At 43.9% G+C, this 15,442-nt stretch overlaps 1 protein-coding gene across 1 annotated transcript in view; it reads left to right on the forward strand.

Annotated features, from left to right (window-relative positions):
- csnk1g2b (casein kinase 1, gamma 2b) overlaps positions 1 to 15,442 on the forward strand; it is a 56,060-nt gene that overhangs the window by 1,718 nt on the left and 38,900 nt on the right. Inside the window, exon 2 of the mRNA XM_066643520.1 lies at positions 6,615 to 7,428. Coding sequence (XP_066499617.1) covers positions 7,207 to 7,428 — 222 coding nt within the window. The 5' untranslated portion in view covers positions 6,615 to 7,206. The remainder of the gene's footprint in view (positions 1 to 6,614; positions 7,429 to 15,442) is intronic.

The following is a 15,442-nucleotide window of genomic DNA, read 5'->3' on the forward strand; positions in this document are numbered from 1 at the left end:
CTAGACCCGATGTGCGCTGACACAATTTCTTACCCGTACTGCAGCTATTAGTTACTTCCAGCTGAAACGCATTCAGATTTGATTTGATTTCATGGCACAGGGTTCTTATTAATCAATTATTAATCAGTTAATCACATGGGAAGTGGATTAACACATTTGAGAGGAATGCCCTTGCTGTTCGCTGACCTTTCATGTGTTTATTTTATATGTCAGTCTTAGTATTCGTCGTGTTATATCCCAGTAAATTTTTTAGAGTTGTAATTTATAGGTTTAATTAAATTACTGCATATCGTATCTAGAGAATCTGCAGCTACTGTACAAAACTTCACACACACACACACCCCTCCACACACACACAAATCTAAGGGGATTAGCTCATAAATATAAAACTCATTTCAGTTGTGGTCATCTTCAAACAAAATATAAAGGCAGAATAAACAAACTGTACATCACCACAGAACCTGTCTCAGTGCCTGGGGGTAGTGGGGGGCTTTAGGTGTCTCCAGCCTTGTTCCTACCACCGTGTGTATAAGACATTACAGTCTTTATTTCAGAAAGCGAGGAGTGATTTACATTGACTTCTAGTGATTGCTGTCTGAGCTTAACCTTACTTAAAAGTGCCTCAAATGATTATTCAGGCCCCTGTGGTTATGTTTTGTGCAGATGCTGGGCCGGGGGTCGTTATATTTGGGTGCAAAGTGCGTGTTGAAGTTTTGTCCAGGATAGGCGTGGGCAGCTGCTTAGCTAACACCATTTTGTTTTGCTTCCTGGTAGATTAGAGGGACTCTGGCCGGCTGACGGCTTAGTCCACACCAACCAGAGGACTGAACCAGGCCAGAAATACAGGGCCCGAGCCTGTGTAATAAAGGATGTCAGAGGTTTGACAAATGTGAGCCTTTCACTGAGTTAGCAAAGACAGTGTTGCTGTAATGATATCTCTGTCTAGTTGACATCCTGTTAGCTCCAGCTCTGAGGGTTCCTCTAATGGTATATTACCAAAACTGAACATCCAACAGAAGCCCTCGGTAGAAGACACACAGATAGAATGGAACCGTTTGGAGAAAACATCTTATTTTGATTTTTCTGACCTGTATTTTGCTTAAAATTAATACTGCAAGTCCAGACCTGTGTTTATAACCAAAATGACCAAGAAGATCTCACTGAGTGCCAGACCGTCATACAGTTGGTGTCATTAACAGAGCTCAGTGTCTGACTGCCTCTGATTGGTCTAAATCTGTTATAGAAGCTGAATGTCCCCATTCAAAGCTTGTTAAGACATTGTTCTTGATAACACAGGCTAGAATTAAAACTGCAGCTTGTGCAATTTGTAAATTGCCCTCTTTTAAAATGTGATTTCAGTAAAAATGATCTTCTAATCTTTAAGCCCTCCATATTACTGCCAGGACACTCAGTGCTGTAAAAGTAAACTAATTACAAACAGCCTTTTTTTATTTAAAGTAAAGAGGAAGAAAATGCCAGGGCCTGAATACACTGCGTCCAAAAATAGTAGAAACTACACACTAACTAGTGTTAAAACTCTTAAACTGTGGGTGAACACAAACCTCTATTTACACCTTCGCGTAAGAGGCATAGTGATAATGATCTAACAGCTGTTTACTAAGAGTGAAGAGCAGCGTCTCAGTATGCCTTCTCAGCGTACGTGCGTATAAATAAATATGTGAAACATGCTTTTTTTAAACTGCCTTTGCACAGACGTACAACGAATTGTGATCAGGAGCAGTGTGCCCACGCCTCCAGCTCCCAGCCAGCTTTTGGGGTTAGGTGCCTTTCTCAAGGGCACTTCAGGCGTGAGTGTGGACTTGGGAGAAAGTGCTGTTTCTTCACTTTCGTAGAATATAGCGATTAAAAACAAGTAAATTAAGACCTTTTGGCATTTAATAAACTAGTTTGTTAAGTTTGGAAAATATTCTGTTGGATTTGGCCAGTATTTCCCAGCACTGTCATGTCCAGGTTGTGTTCCTGCCTTGTGCCTGTAACAGTCATTATATTATTGACTTATCAAACAATATATGGACGTTTCCTCAATAAATGCCGCTGACCACTGTGTTTATTGACATTTTATTGGCTGTTTACCTAAGAATAAACGTCACCAATATTTTAGCTTGTCCTAGTGCTGTTGTTTATTTGTTTAGAAAAAGGTTATAGTTCCTGTTTTATTATTATTTGAGATTATTTTTTATTCCTTTTCCAATGTTTGAATATTTTATTCATTCATTCATTTTCTGTAACCCTTATCCAGTTCAGGGTCGCGGTGTGTCACACTTTTTGACCCACGCAGACACAGAGAACACACCACACTCCTCACAGACAGTCACCCGGAGGAAACCCACGCAGACACAGAGAGAACACAGCACACTCCTCACAGACGGTCACCCGGAGGAAACCCACGCAGACACAGGGAGAACACACCACACTCCTCACAGACAGTCACCCGGAGGAAACCCACAAAGAGACAGAGAGAACACACCACACTCCTCACAGAGAGTCACCCGGAGGAAACCCACGCAGACACAGGGAGAACACACCACACTCCTCACAGACAGTCACCCGGAGGAAACCCACAAAGAGACAGAGAGAACACACCACACTCCTCACAGACAGTCACCCGGAGCAGGAATCAAACCCACAACCTCCAGGTCCCTGTAGCTGTGTGACTGCGACACCTACCTGCTGCGCCACCGTGCCGCCCTATTTTAATAATATTTTTTCAAGTAATATTTTTAATAAATGCACTACTACATTAGTGACTATGATGGTTAAGTATATTTTATTAATATATCCATGTTGTGAAGTTGTCTTAAAATGACAATCTCGTTTAGCCCTATTATTTTCTGGGACAACACACTAACCACAAAAAAAAAAAAAAAAAAAAAAAAAAGGCAGTTGTGACACACCTGTTGCAGCCCAAACTGGATGAAGCAGTTACAGAAAGAACGAATACTCAGCACTACATCAAACACCGTGATTAAAATAGAGGCATGGCACATTTTGAAATCGGTGTGTTCTAGTGCCGAGTTCTTCATACAATCCGAAAATGGTTGCCAGGTTTTGTAACATGCTTCACAGCATAAATAAATAACGTTACATTGTGGTTGTTCACCCTCTGTCACTCTTCATGGGTCGTTCAGTCAAAAAGAAACTAGTAACTGAAATTGTGCCCCTTTTTAACAAGTGGTGTCTCTGTGGGCGGAGTCTAGCTGTTAGCTGAATGTAATTTCATGTTCCTTGTACTTTGACATGCTGTATTGTGTTATATAATCCTCAACCATGACTCACCTGTGCATGGGGCCTGTGAGAGGGCTGTAAGACAGCTAGGATACACGTGGTTCGTGATTGATCTCACGCTGAGAAAAGCCAAGCCACAAAGCGTCTAGTCACTCTTTTATTATTTGTTTTCAGTTTGATCTTTTTCAAAATCTTACTCTGGCCTTTTAAACGAACATGAGCTGCAGGGTTCAGAAACAACAGAGTCACTCCGTTTTAGCTCGGTTCTCTTACACCTCTGCTCCCATTTTTGCAGCTTTTGCTCTGTACTCGTGTTACTCCTCTCTGATCGCATCTGTTTCACACACTTTACCTCTGTCTTTGCTCTGATTAACGTAAAAAACTGAGCAAATATCAACACGACTCATTTTATCCAGTTATTTGCGTCGTCTTGTTTCCGTGTGTGAGTTGGGAGGCTCCAGATCTCCACGTTATTGTGTACAGTCATTGGAAACAGTGACCTTTTATTAAGGTGCCTTGTTTAAAGGAGTTTTCTTCCTTGTCCACTTTTGTTTTGTTTGTACAGAAGTATTTTAAGATGTCGTTTATTTTTCTGGACACGTAAACCTGCATTTGTCAGTTTGCTAAGCAGCTCCACCAAACCGCTTGTTCTCTTTCCTCCAGCAAGTTGCAGACAGTTGATAGTGTTTTTTCAGTTGTAGTAGAGTCTCTTAACGGTTCCTGCGTTACCTGGTTTAGCTTCCCTTCCTGTGACAACATCACCGTGTGTCCAGAAGGGTTCTGTCCTTAGTCTTGTTACTCAGAATGTGTACTGAATTATATACAGGCCGCAGGTAAAGAGGGTGTAATAATTTTGGACATGGCTCGTGTATTGATGGTGGCAAGGAACCTTGAAATTGTAATTTCTCATGGTCTCTTTTTATGAAATTGCTGTAAATGATCCAGGGCGGCACGGTAGCACAGCAGGTAGTGTCACAGTCACACAGCTCAGGGGGCCTGGAGGTTGTGGGTTCGATTCCCGCTCTGGGTGACTGTCTGTGAGGAGTGTGGTGTGTTCTCTCTGTGTCTGTGTGGGTTTCCTCCAGGTGACAGTCTGTGAGGAGTGCGGTGTGTTCTCTCTGTGTTTGCGTGGGTTTCTTCCGGGTGACAGTCTGTGAGGAGTGTGGTGTGTTCTCTCTGTGTCTGTGTGGGTTTCCTCCAGGTGACAGTCTGTGAGGAGTGTGGTGTGTTCTCTCTGTGTTTGCGTGGGTTTCTTCCGGGTGACAGTCTGTGAGGAGTGTGGTGTTTTCTCCCTGTGTCTGTGTGGGTTTCCTCCAGGTGACAGTCTGTGAGGAGTGTGGTGTTTTCTCCCTGTGTCTGTGTGGGTTTCCTCCAGGTGACTGTCTGTGAGGAGTGTGGTGTGTTCTCCCTGTGTCTGCGTGGGTTTCCTCCAGGTGACTGTCTGTGAGGAGTGTGGTGTGTTCTCCCTGTGTCTGTGTGGGTTTCCTCCGGGTGCTCCGGTTTCCTCCCACAGTCCAAAAACACACGTTGGTAGGTGGATTGGCGACTCAAAAGTGTTCGTAGGTGTGAGTGTGTTGCCCTGTGAAAGACTGGCGCCCCCTCCAGGGTGTGTTCCCGCCTTGCGCCCAATGATTCCAGGTAGGCTCTGGACCCACCGCGACCCTGAACTGGATAAGGGTTACAGATAATGAATGAAAAATGAATGTAAATGATCAAAACTGCATTTCTTGTTTTCCATTCACACGTTTTATCTTCATGTTTACAGCTGTTTTAGATGTTGAATAAAACCATTACAAAGCAGGTGTCAGGTGTGGTGTGTTCCGGTCCTGTGGTGGCTGTGAAAGAAAGGCTAACGACTACTTTGCCTGATGGAGATGACGCTGTTGATGATGACGACGATGACGGTATTAGACAGTAAACAGGTTTTGCAGAGCAATGCCGTGAGTCATTTATAAACTCAGTATGAAGGACTGGGTTCAGTTTCAGCACTTGACCTGCTTTTTCTCGACGTCAGTAGGCCTTTAATCTGATCAAATATAAGCATTTAACAAGACAAATGAAGGCCTTTTAATGGAACAGAATCAAAGGCAGTCTTGTGCTGGGGTTGTTGACATACACAGGTCGCTGTTAACTGTAATTACTAATCACAGCGCCCCTTTTTCTCGCTTGCTGCTGTTCTATTTTTGTGAAACCTGGTCTTCACGCCTAATTGGTATCAACAGTGCAGGGGCAGACTCTGGAAGTTGTAGACATAAGGCCTTTTGGAAACTGATAGGAGCTTTGCTTGGCTTGTAATTTGCCACCGTTGTGTTCCCTGCTCTAAAATCCCATGACCGGTGTGCGTCCACCCCCCAGGTCCTGTGTGTGTGTGTGGGTCCAGGACCTGGCCCTCATAAATACAACCTCTTCTGCGTCTTATTCACTCCTTTGTTTGCTCCGAGGACTTTCGTGTGTGTGTCTGTGTGTGTGTGTCTGTGTGTGTGTGTCTGTGTGTGTGTGTCTGTGTGTGTGTGCGCGCTCTCTGGCCAGGATTGACCAATGCTGCTTTAGCTAGGGCTTGGATTAGTGTCTAGGTGATGTTCTAGGTATTATGGGATTCCTGTAAAGCTTTTGGATTTATCGGTGGGGCACTTATTGGACTGATTTTTGAAATGGATGCTCTTAAACTAATCAAATAGAGGTCTCTGTTTACAGGTTTATTGATGTGCTGTGTCTGACGCATGACCTCATTCAGCTCCTCTGCTAATTAATGAACACAGTGGTATCGGAATGGGACTGGTTTTTAGATTTGACAGATATTTTAAACTCATGTTTGGTGTTAAACATATTGTGGTAGAGTTTAAGCTGCAGTCTGTTTTACTGTGTGCAGTTTTGGTGTAATTCTAGTGCAGAGTTGATCGTTGTGTATGTGTACGTATAAGCCACGGACCACGTAAATATCCCCTGGTGGCTTTGGCTAGTCGAGTGCCTGGCTTGGCCTGCCATTGATTTATTTAATAAAATCCAGAGGATGGGGATGGATTGAACACATCAGTGTGAAGACCAGGGACACTGACCCCTAATTTACACTTGATGTACACAGAGAATACCAGATAACTTCACTAGCCTTTAATTTTCATAACATCACTGTCCAAAGATAAACATGTACATTATAGAAAGCTCCATGTACAAAGGTGTTATTCCAAGTCATTTTTAAGCATTTCTATTGGTCCATTCCTTGTGAAATGAAGCACAGCTGCTGTGTGATGTAATGAACTAAAAAAGCGACCAAAATAGAGACACGTTTTTCTTCGGACAGCGACTGTATCTGTACTTCTCTTACTTTTATGTTATAAACCTATATGTCTTTTGTTTTTCATCTCTTACAGATACCCAACGGGGAAAGTGCACTGCTTCACAGTTTGAGCCTCTTGCCGTTGTCTCAGCCTCCACCCTCGCTCTGACTGCGCTCTTCAGGGATGAATAATGTTTGCGGCTTTTCCAAAGACTGACTTGGAGGAGACCATGAGGAGTCCACGGGGACGTTTTCTAATGGCCTTCTGGATCCAGTAGCAGGGACTGTGTGTATGTGTGTGTGGGGGAGTGCGTGGGTGTGTGAGTGAGTTTGTTTGCTTGTGTATGTGTGTGTTGCGTGCGTGTGCATGTGCGTGCGTGCGTGCCCGCACCGGCTGCCTCCGTTGGGCAGTAACAGGCTTCTCTGAGGGCACTGCATCATCCGAGGCGGAGAACACCCCCGTTCCGAAGGATTAAATCAGCCTCTTCCTGGATGGTGGGACGACAGGCTTTCTGCTGCCAGTAGAACTGCATTTGTCTGTAGATATTTATATAAAACACCCCCCCACCCGCCCCTCCTCTGTCCCACTGCCTCAGACCCCACTGATTCCCTGGGGCTTGTTTTGACGCCTCTCTGCTTTGAATGGCCGGTGAGTAACCGTGGAGAGGCCAGGGTATCACAAGCTTATGGATTTTGATAAGAGAGGTGGCAAGGGAGAGGCCGAGGAAGGGAAGAGGATGTCCAAAACAGCCAATAGCAGGACTGGGCCCCGGGGCACTGGGCCCAACTCTGGGGTTCTTATGGTTGGCCCCAACTTCCGGGTAGGCAAAAAGATCGGCTGTGGCAACTTCGGAGAGCTCCGGCTGGGGAAGAACCTCTACACCAATGAATACGTGGCCATCAAACTGGTAAGACTCCGGGAAAGGGGGGGGGTAGGATTATTACACCTGCTGTTTTATGGGTGATGTGTGCAGGACTGAAAAGAGAGAAAATTGAAAAAATACAGCCCTTGCCTTTTCTGCGCATCGCGTATTCTCCAATTTTGTGGACACTACTACTGCCAGGGATTAAATCTAGGAACCTGGGAGCTTCCTGTTTAAGTAGAGAGGGTGCGGAAATGGACTTGCCGCCTTATCTGAAGTCAACTGCAAGTTTTGGAGCTAGATTCATTTGTGGGATGGCTACCGGTACTTTCCACTGTCACTGCGCCTAAACAACTCATGTAAAAAAGAGTATGCCATGTTACAGTACCTCCATGATGTCATTACATTATCACGATATCGATTATTTTTTTTTTGTTATTGTTTTAAGAATTATCACAATATTATCGTGAACGATATGGTTTGGCACAACCCTCTAGCCAGAGCTGTTGTAATCAACCCTGTCGCACATGATGCCACCAGCGCTAGGAGAGTGAGGACAGGCACATGCTTTCTCAGAGACGCATGAACTCAACACCTGACTGTTGCTAATGTTATGTCACCGGACAGCTAAATGTGCCGGAGGAGAATCTGCCACATCAGCTGACAGATGGCATCGCTGCCTGGCACCGTGTCGTGTGATGTGGGGGAGGGATGGGGACAGAGCAATGCTGTTTTTGGGCTGTTTGATTCAAACCAGCGATCTCAGAGTGATGGAGCCAGTGCTTAGACTGCTCGGCCACTCTAGAGCCCGTTTGTTGATATTTGATGATGTGTTTATTGCGCTGCGGAAGAGTCGAAGGTTTAAATTATGCTGTGATTCTGTGCTAAAATGTATTTGAAACTCAGCAGGAATTATAGTTACATTTCTAATGCAGATCTAGAGTGTCTGCCTTTTTATAAATGTTTATGTATCAGCACTGACGCATCTGAACAATCCATCGTTTGATGATGCCTAATCTAACCTGTTGCTATTGTTTTAACCGTCCGACTACTTTCCCTGTTTCCATGTATAAATAGCAGTTTCTCTAAGGGCTGTGCTTTTTTTATTGCGTCTGTGTATGAGAGGCTTTTAATTTTCCTCCTGTTGTCAGTTCTGTTTTATTTGTATTATCACAGAAGTTTGTTAGCACCCTGCTGTAGAAGCTGCACTTAATTTAATGCAAAATGAGGAAAAGGTGTGTTGTTTTTGGCTGCAATCATTCAATGTACAGTGGGACATCTGTGAACAAATGGCCCAAAGATCCCAAAATATCCAGAAAATGGACTAAATTTGTCCACTTTAAACGGGCACTTTGGAAAGGACCGTCCGCTCACTCCGTTATCTGTAGCTCATTTCACTGGCGCTTTTCCAACAATATGGGCCTGTAAGGACACCAACGAAAGGTGTTCAAGAGCCTCTGTAACATGGAGGTAAACAGGGTAAGGACACTCACTTCGCCTGTTTTAGTTGGTGTTAGTTAACGTTAGCTTGACTCGCTAAACTCGGTGTCTCAGATTATACTCGGCTACGTAGCTGCATTACGGAGGTTTATAGTGTCGGATGAATTCGAGTTCGACTTCGATCACATTTACAAGAATAACGGTACCTCTACATTTGAGTTTAGCTTATTGCTAGGCTCTGGTCATGAATAATGTTGGTTATTTAGCTAGATACTGTCATAACAGTCAGTCATAACGGTGTTTTACCGCGGCGTTGTTCAGCTGTTGTCCACCAGTGACGTCACGGTCGCGTTCGAGAATTTCCGTAGAGAGCTCGGGTTTTTCCGTCAGTTTAATAAAATTGTCAGTTTTAAAGCAAATTAAGCTGCTATTTTCATTTTAATTCATACTTATATCTGTCAGTAACTACAATAATATTCATGGAGGTCCATTAAGTGGTGCTCAGCCTTTAAACTCTGGTTGGTGTGTCGATACTCAACATCCAAACACTTTCCTAAAGTTTCCTGTTTCCTCGTGTGGAAGGTGAGTTTCTATGAAGTCTGGAGAGAGTTTCTGTTGTTATTTATAACTCGGGGGAGCAGGAATCCTTTGAAGGGGCAGGTTTTTCAGGAAACACTGAGTTTAAATGACTGAAGTTTGAGTGACTTGGGAATTTTCAAGGCGTTACACAATAGAAGCAACATTCGTCTTGTTCCTGCCTCCCCTTTTGTGAATCTGGCCTAGATCAGAGTGGTGGGAGGTGCAAAGGAGGTGGTTAAGATTTGCTTGCTCAGCAAAGCTAGTGTTTCTTGCTTTGTGATTGCAGTCCCTGAAGATGACCTCCGTTGGCTCCTCTGTGTGTGTGTGTGTGTGTGTGTGTGTGTGTGTGTGTGTGTGTGTGTGTGTGTGTGTGTTTCTTTTAATAGAAGTGTGTGTGTTGAGCTTGTATTTTAAGGTGTGTTAAATTTGGAATGGAAAATCAATTTAATTGAATATTTCTTTAAAGCTTCAAAGTAAATGTGACTTTCAGCAAAAGAATTAATGCAGTTCTTCAAGGCAAACACAGTGCAATAGACATGAATGTATGCTGTTATTTGAGTTAATGTGTGGTGTCCTTTTCAACGGGGATGTATTATGGAATAATTGTTTGTACCTGGAGTAGCTACCAACCCAAATACTGTGAAATAAGGCCACTTGGTGTTTTGCTCTTCTGATGTCAAACACTGAGACTTTAGGAATGTTCCGTCCCCCCGTTTCTGTCTCTCCAGTCATAGCACTGGACCTGTTTTGTAAAACAGACACACGTGTGCCAAACTGAGAGGAGAAAGAAGAGACCTAAGCTAAATCAGTTGAACAAGAAGTTGTGTTCCTCGTTTGACACAGCTGTGCACTCGGGGGTGAGATGTGTGTGGCTCATCATTTTTTATTTTTATTTTTTTAAAGAACAGGTGCTGGAACCGGCTGTTCTTAACAGGGCTGTTTAGACAGGGCCAGGATGCTTCTGTGGGGGGTTTTATCCTTGTGGTAGTTTGAGCAAAACAGATCTCACATGTTTCTTTGAGACCCCAGAACTGTGTAAGGAGTGTCATATGTCCCCATTATGCCTTTTAAAAGGTATTAAAGGAACACTAGGTAATATTTCTACCTTAAAATTACAGCTTCAAGATCATTGTGATGCTCCACTCTGTTGTTGCAGGGAGAATAGCATTGGTCTGTCATTGGTATTCAGGGCTCAGCACTCCAGAAACTGCACTGTGTCAATTTTGGAGGTGGTTAGGAAGCCACAACCACACTTATCCCCTCCATCTTGATTTTAGGACAGTGCTATAAAAGTGAACACTCTGCAACTGTAGGGGGCGTCCAGGAGCAAAAACACCAAGTCTTTCGTTGTGTACCTTTTTAAAGTATTAATTTTAAAAAGTAATGCAAATCAAATTGATTTTAAACACCCTATTAAAGATTACGATCACACTGTTATTTGATTAATAATGAAACTCTATTGTTGATGAGGCTTTGTTGACGCTCCTGACCCTGCACTGGTCGAATGAGCCGAGAGCAAATGCTCAACGCTTAAACTTGTCCTCCCTCTGAAACATGAGCAGGAATGACAAGGAGCTTTAAGGAAATAGGTGTCAGAAATCCATTTTTATCTTGGTGAAGTCTCCACTGAGCCGAGTGATTCACTCGCTTTAGCTCCAGGCTCCAGATGCTGGATTTCCTATTGTCGCTCTCCTGTAAACTTCAGTCACAGAAACGGATTGTGATCGTACACTGTGTGGATGCTGACAGCTCTGTTAATGTTTCCTTTAGTGACGACTACTCCGTAACTGTTGTGCTGAATGGACTTGTAGAAATGTACTTGGACGGTCTTTTCAATTAAAAGAGACGTAATATTGAGAACCGTTAAAAGGGGAAATCTGAAACGAAACAACCCCGTCAGTGTTGTGTGGTCTGCCTAAGTATGAAAACATTGGGGTGAAAAGAGTATTTTAGAACTGCCCCACCCCCTTGTCAGAGTCTCTCCAATCACAGCGCTGGACCCACGTTTATGTGTGTGTGAGAGAGAGAGCAAAGACGAGGATAAACGCAACAAGCGTGGAGAAATAAGAGCACTGAGTAAAAACGGATAAAACAACAGCGGAGAAGAAAGAGAACCAAGTGAAATCAGACATAACCGTGTAGTACACACCGCCAACAAACGTGTTGACGATAAAAACCAAATTTCAGCATCTTGTTCGGACCAGAAAAGTTCGAAAACAAGTGAAATAAGACTTGTGGTTTAGCACGGCACAAGATTTGTTCAGCGAACTGAGGCTCAACACACATTTAGAAGATAAAGCCATAGACCTGGGAGCAGCAAAAAGTCGAGTGAAGGATTTTCGGAGAATTTTGTCCGTTTACAGCTTCCTTCCGCTCTCTTTTAACCAAATCTCAGCGCTAAACTTACAATGGTGGTGGGCTACTCGGCTTGTGCTTTTCTCCACCTGTCTTCTGACTGTGACATCAGCAGTTATTGAGCTCCCCAGCGCCCCCTCCCTGTGGCTCTCTTAAGTGCACGTCGACTTTTAGAGAGACAACAGAAATTTAACACACCACACACACACTTCAGTGCTGCCCTCATTTCAATCTACCGTCCAAATTTTTAAACACTGCGGTATACAGTATTATCATTATACCGCCCAACTCTAGTCAGAGCAGGTGGTAAGTTACATTTAAAAGAAAATATATTTATGTAAACAAGAACAGTCCTTATTCTCACATTACACCCAAGATTTTGAATTATACGCAGGAGGTCCTCGGGTTACGTCAGTCCTGAGTTACGATGTTTCGTGGTTACGACACATCTCCCATTTACTGTATAAAGCCTTGTTTCAACTTGTGGTTTTGCGTCGTAAACGTCGTAACGTGAACTTCGTGTGTGGTGTTACGCGGCTCGGGACTGAGGAGGATAGGTGTTGGGATAGGATAAGTGCGTACAGTATGTTATTCACGTACAGTATGTACGTATGTTCCGACTTACACCGAAAATCGGTTTACGACGCAACGTAGGAGCGGATCAACGTCGTAAGTCAAGGACACCCTGTATATAATTACACACTGGGGAAATGGTATTTAGGGATTGGGATAGTGTGTGTTTTCCACTTTGCCCCACCTCCTGCCTTGTAGTCCTCTGCAGCCTGAGTGTTGCCCAGGCTGTGACACTGAGGATATCAGTGTATTGTCTGGTGCAGTCCTTTGTGTATCCTGAGTGTATTGTTGGTTTATGGCTTCGGGTGGACGAGCGTGTTGCAGCAGATGTTCACATGTCAGTGTCGGGCTCCATCTAAACAGCAGTAGTCCTCATGAGCCCAGTAGCAGTGTATGCTAAAGGCTAACCTTAGTGAGGTGAGAGTGCTGCTAATGATCTGAACTCTGCTCTTATTGCTTTGTTTTAAGGTCAGCTTTGATGCATCTGGAGAGCAAAAGGGTGTGTCCATGTCATGCCCTTCGAGAGACTAAGAGGACAGGAGAGATAAAGAGCTAGAGGGCAGGAAAAGTAAGGAGAGGGAGATAAAGGGGGCAAAAGGGTGGGAAAGAGAGAACAGGAAAGGAGTGGAAGTAGACTGTAGTGCAGGGAAAAGGGTAGGACAGGAACATGCGGGGCAAAAAGGCAGAGATGTAAAAGAAGCAAGTGGGCACGTGGTGAGCTAGAGAGAGGGGCAGTAATGGTGCTTTTCCACTGCATGGAAACTACTCGACTCGACATGACTCAGCTCTTTCACTTTTCCACTGGAACCAGGTCCTTTACTAGTCCCTGCTCGCTATCGGTTCCAACCGAGTCAAGTACTTACTAAATCATGATGTGTGAACCCTGCAGAGCTCTAGCATAAACTCGCTGCATCTAAAATCTTTCACATTGCTTTATCCGACTCACCACGGCTGCCCGTAAACATCTCTCAAGGGGTTTTGAAGAGGTTTAAACAATCCTTGGGTCGTTGGCTGACATAAATCTTTAGTGAAACCTGAACGTCCAACAAGGAAAACTGATCTGTGAGAACGTGGGACGCGGAGCTGTGTTCAGTCCAAAAAACAACACGCAAATACACAACGAGTAAACGGCGCCTAACGTTACCACCGCAGTTCCCCTTAGAGGCAGGGATTTGCAACGTCATTGGCTCCATTTCGAGGGGGAGCTGTGCTAGTGGAGAGTCGAGTCGAGCCAATCCCATGCAGTGGAAAGGCAGCTTAAGAGACTAGGAGATGCACTGAGAGGGGTGGGGGAAAGAAGGTAGAAAAAGGCAGCTAGAGAGAGAGGGAGAAGGTTGGAGAGGAGAGGCAGGGGTGTGAGAGGGAAAGAGGGAGAGGTTGACTACTGAAAGGTCGTCTTTGTTGGTCAGATCTTGTGGACACAGAGCTCCAGTCTTTTGGTTGAAGTGAGGCCGGTGTGTGGTGGAGGACTGGAAACACTGTGTAAACACACGTTAGAGCAGGTTTCCCAGATGTGTGATGTTTCCAAACAGCTACTCTGCAATAGAGCTGTCCCTGTCTGTTATTTCACTGATCAACTTGTATACCAATTAATCTGACCCTTTATTTATTAATTAGTCTTGTGGCAAGATACTTATCAGGATACTTTCCTGAACTTACAATTTTATCATGCCATTATAGTGGAGTACAGAAGTCTGAGAGGAACGCTACTATTTATAAGGTCACAAGCATCTAGTTGCTAATATGAGACCCATTCTCCTTTTGTTTCCGGAAGTGAACACAGTTCTGGGTTTTAATGACGTTTCTGTGACCTGCTTTGCTCAAAACACCACAAGGAGCAAACCCCACAGCAGCGTTCTCTCTTGTCTAAGCAGCCCTGTTCAGAACGGCCTGTTCCTTTAAATTATAATGAGCCGCTCGCTGTTCTCCCAACCCCCAGCGCACATCGATTATATTTCTTTTCCGTTATTGTTTTCTGTGCTTGTACTCTGTGCCATTTTGCTGAATTTAACCTTGTCATTGTGATCTCATAAACTCGGGGCCCTGTGCTGTGATTGGACAGACTCAGACGAGGGGGCGGGGCAGTTGATAAGAGGTGAAGCAGAATCAGAACGGCTCGTTTTCTGATTTAGGCTGCACACAGAAAACAGAGCTGTTTTCACAGTGTGTGGGTTGGTGTGCTCCAGATCCCTTCATTAAAGGGCACAAGTGATTTATTTATGATGTGAGCTCTTTAAGGAAATGAGTATTAAACTGGATAAAATAAGTGTTGATGTCTGTAAATCAGTTTTCATTGAATGATTTCCAAATCACTCCTCAAAGCAACCTGTCGTTGTTTGTTTTTTCTTTCCTTATTCTCACTCTCTCTTTCGTTAGCACACAGTGTTTGACGTGATTCTCAAACTGAAACATGATTCCTCTCTTCCTTCACTGAGAGAATGTCAGCATTAACCTCTTCTAAAACCTCTCCACCTGCTTCAGCCTGTCTTTCGTCACTCTCCCTTTTGCTCTTTTTCCCGTGGCCTTTTTTTCCTGCATCGCTGAGAGATGGGTGAATTGACAGGGGTGTGTGTGCGTGCTTAGATTGTGACTAACTTGTGTAATTTAGAGACAGAGCTTTCAGATATTAAAGGCAATGTTCTGTCTCAGGCTCAGGCGTTTCTCTCTGTGCATCGCTGGCTTTTGGAAAGTAGAGTAAGCATGAAAAGGATTGAGGATGTTGCTTTATTCCTGTTTCAGAGGTGGGTTATATTGACTTATTTTACCTGTTAATTTAAGGGAGAACTGACTCCGATCGCTAACTTTCCATGAAAATAAACCCAGACCAAAATTCTACAAAGCTGAAAATGTTAGAAGCTACAGTCGGGATCTCACTCAAACACACTGCCCGGTAAACATTTAGTCGTTGATTCAACGTTAAAATAACGTAATGACTGCTGTCTAGTCAACGTTCTCTTAAGGTTGAAAATGAAAGTTGAAAAGGCGTCCAAACACAGACATTGAAAAGACGACTATTCGACGTATTTTGGACGTCCGTTGACGTTATTAATCGGTCCTGAAATAAATTACTTGTATAAAACGTGTTTTGACCGTCCACTGACGTTATCGATTG

The sequence above is a fragment of the Hoplias malabaricus genome, chromosome 14, assembly GCF_029633855.1.
Source record: "Hoplias malabaricus isolate fHopMal1 chromosome 14, fHopMal1.hap1, whole genome shotgun sequence".
Classification (NCBI taxonomy): domain Eukaryota; kingdom Metazoa; phylum Chordata; class Actinopteri; order Characiformes; family Erythrinidae; genus Hoplias; species Hoplias malabaricus.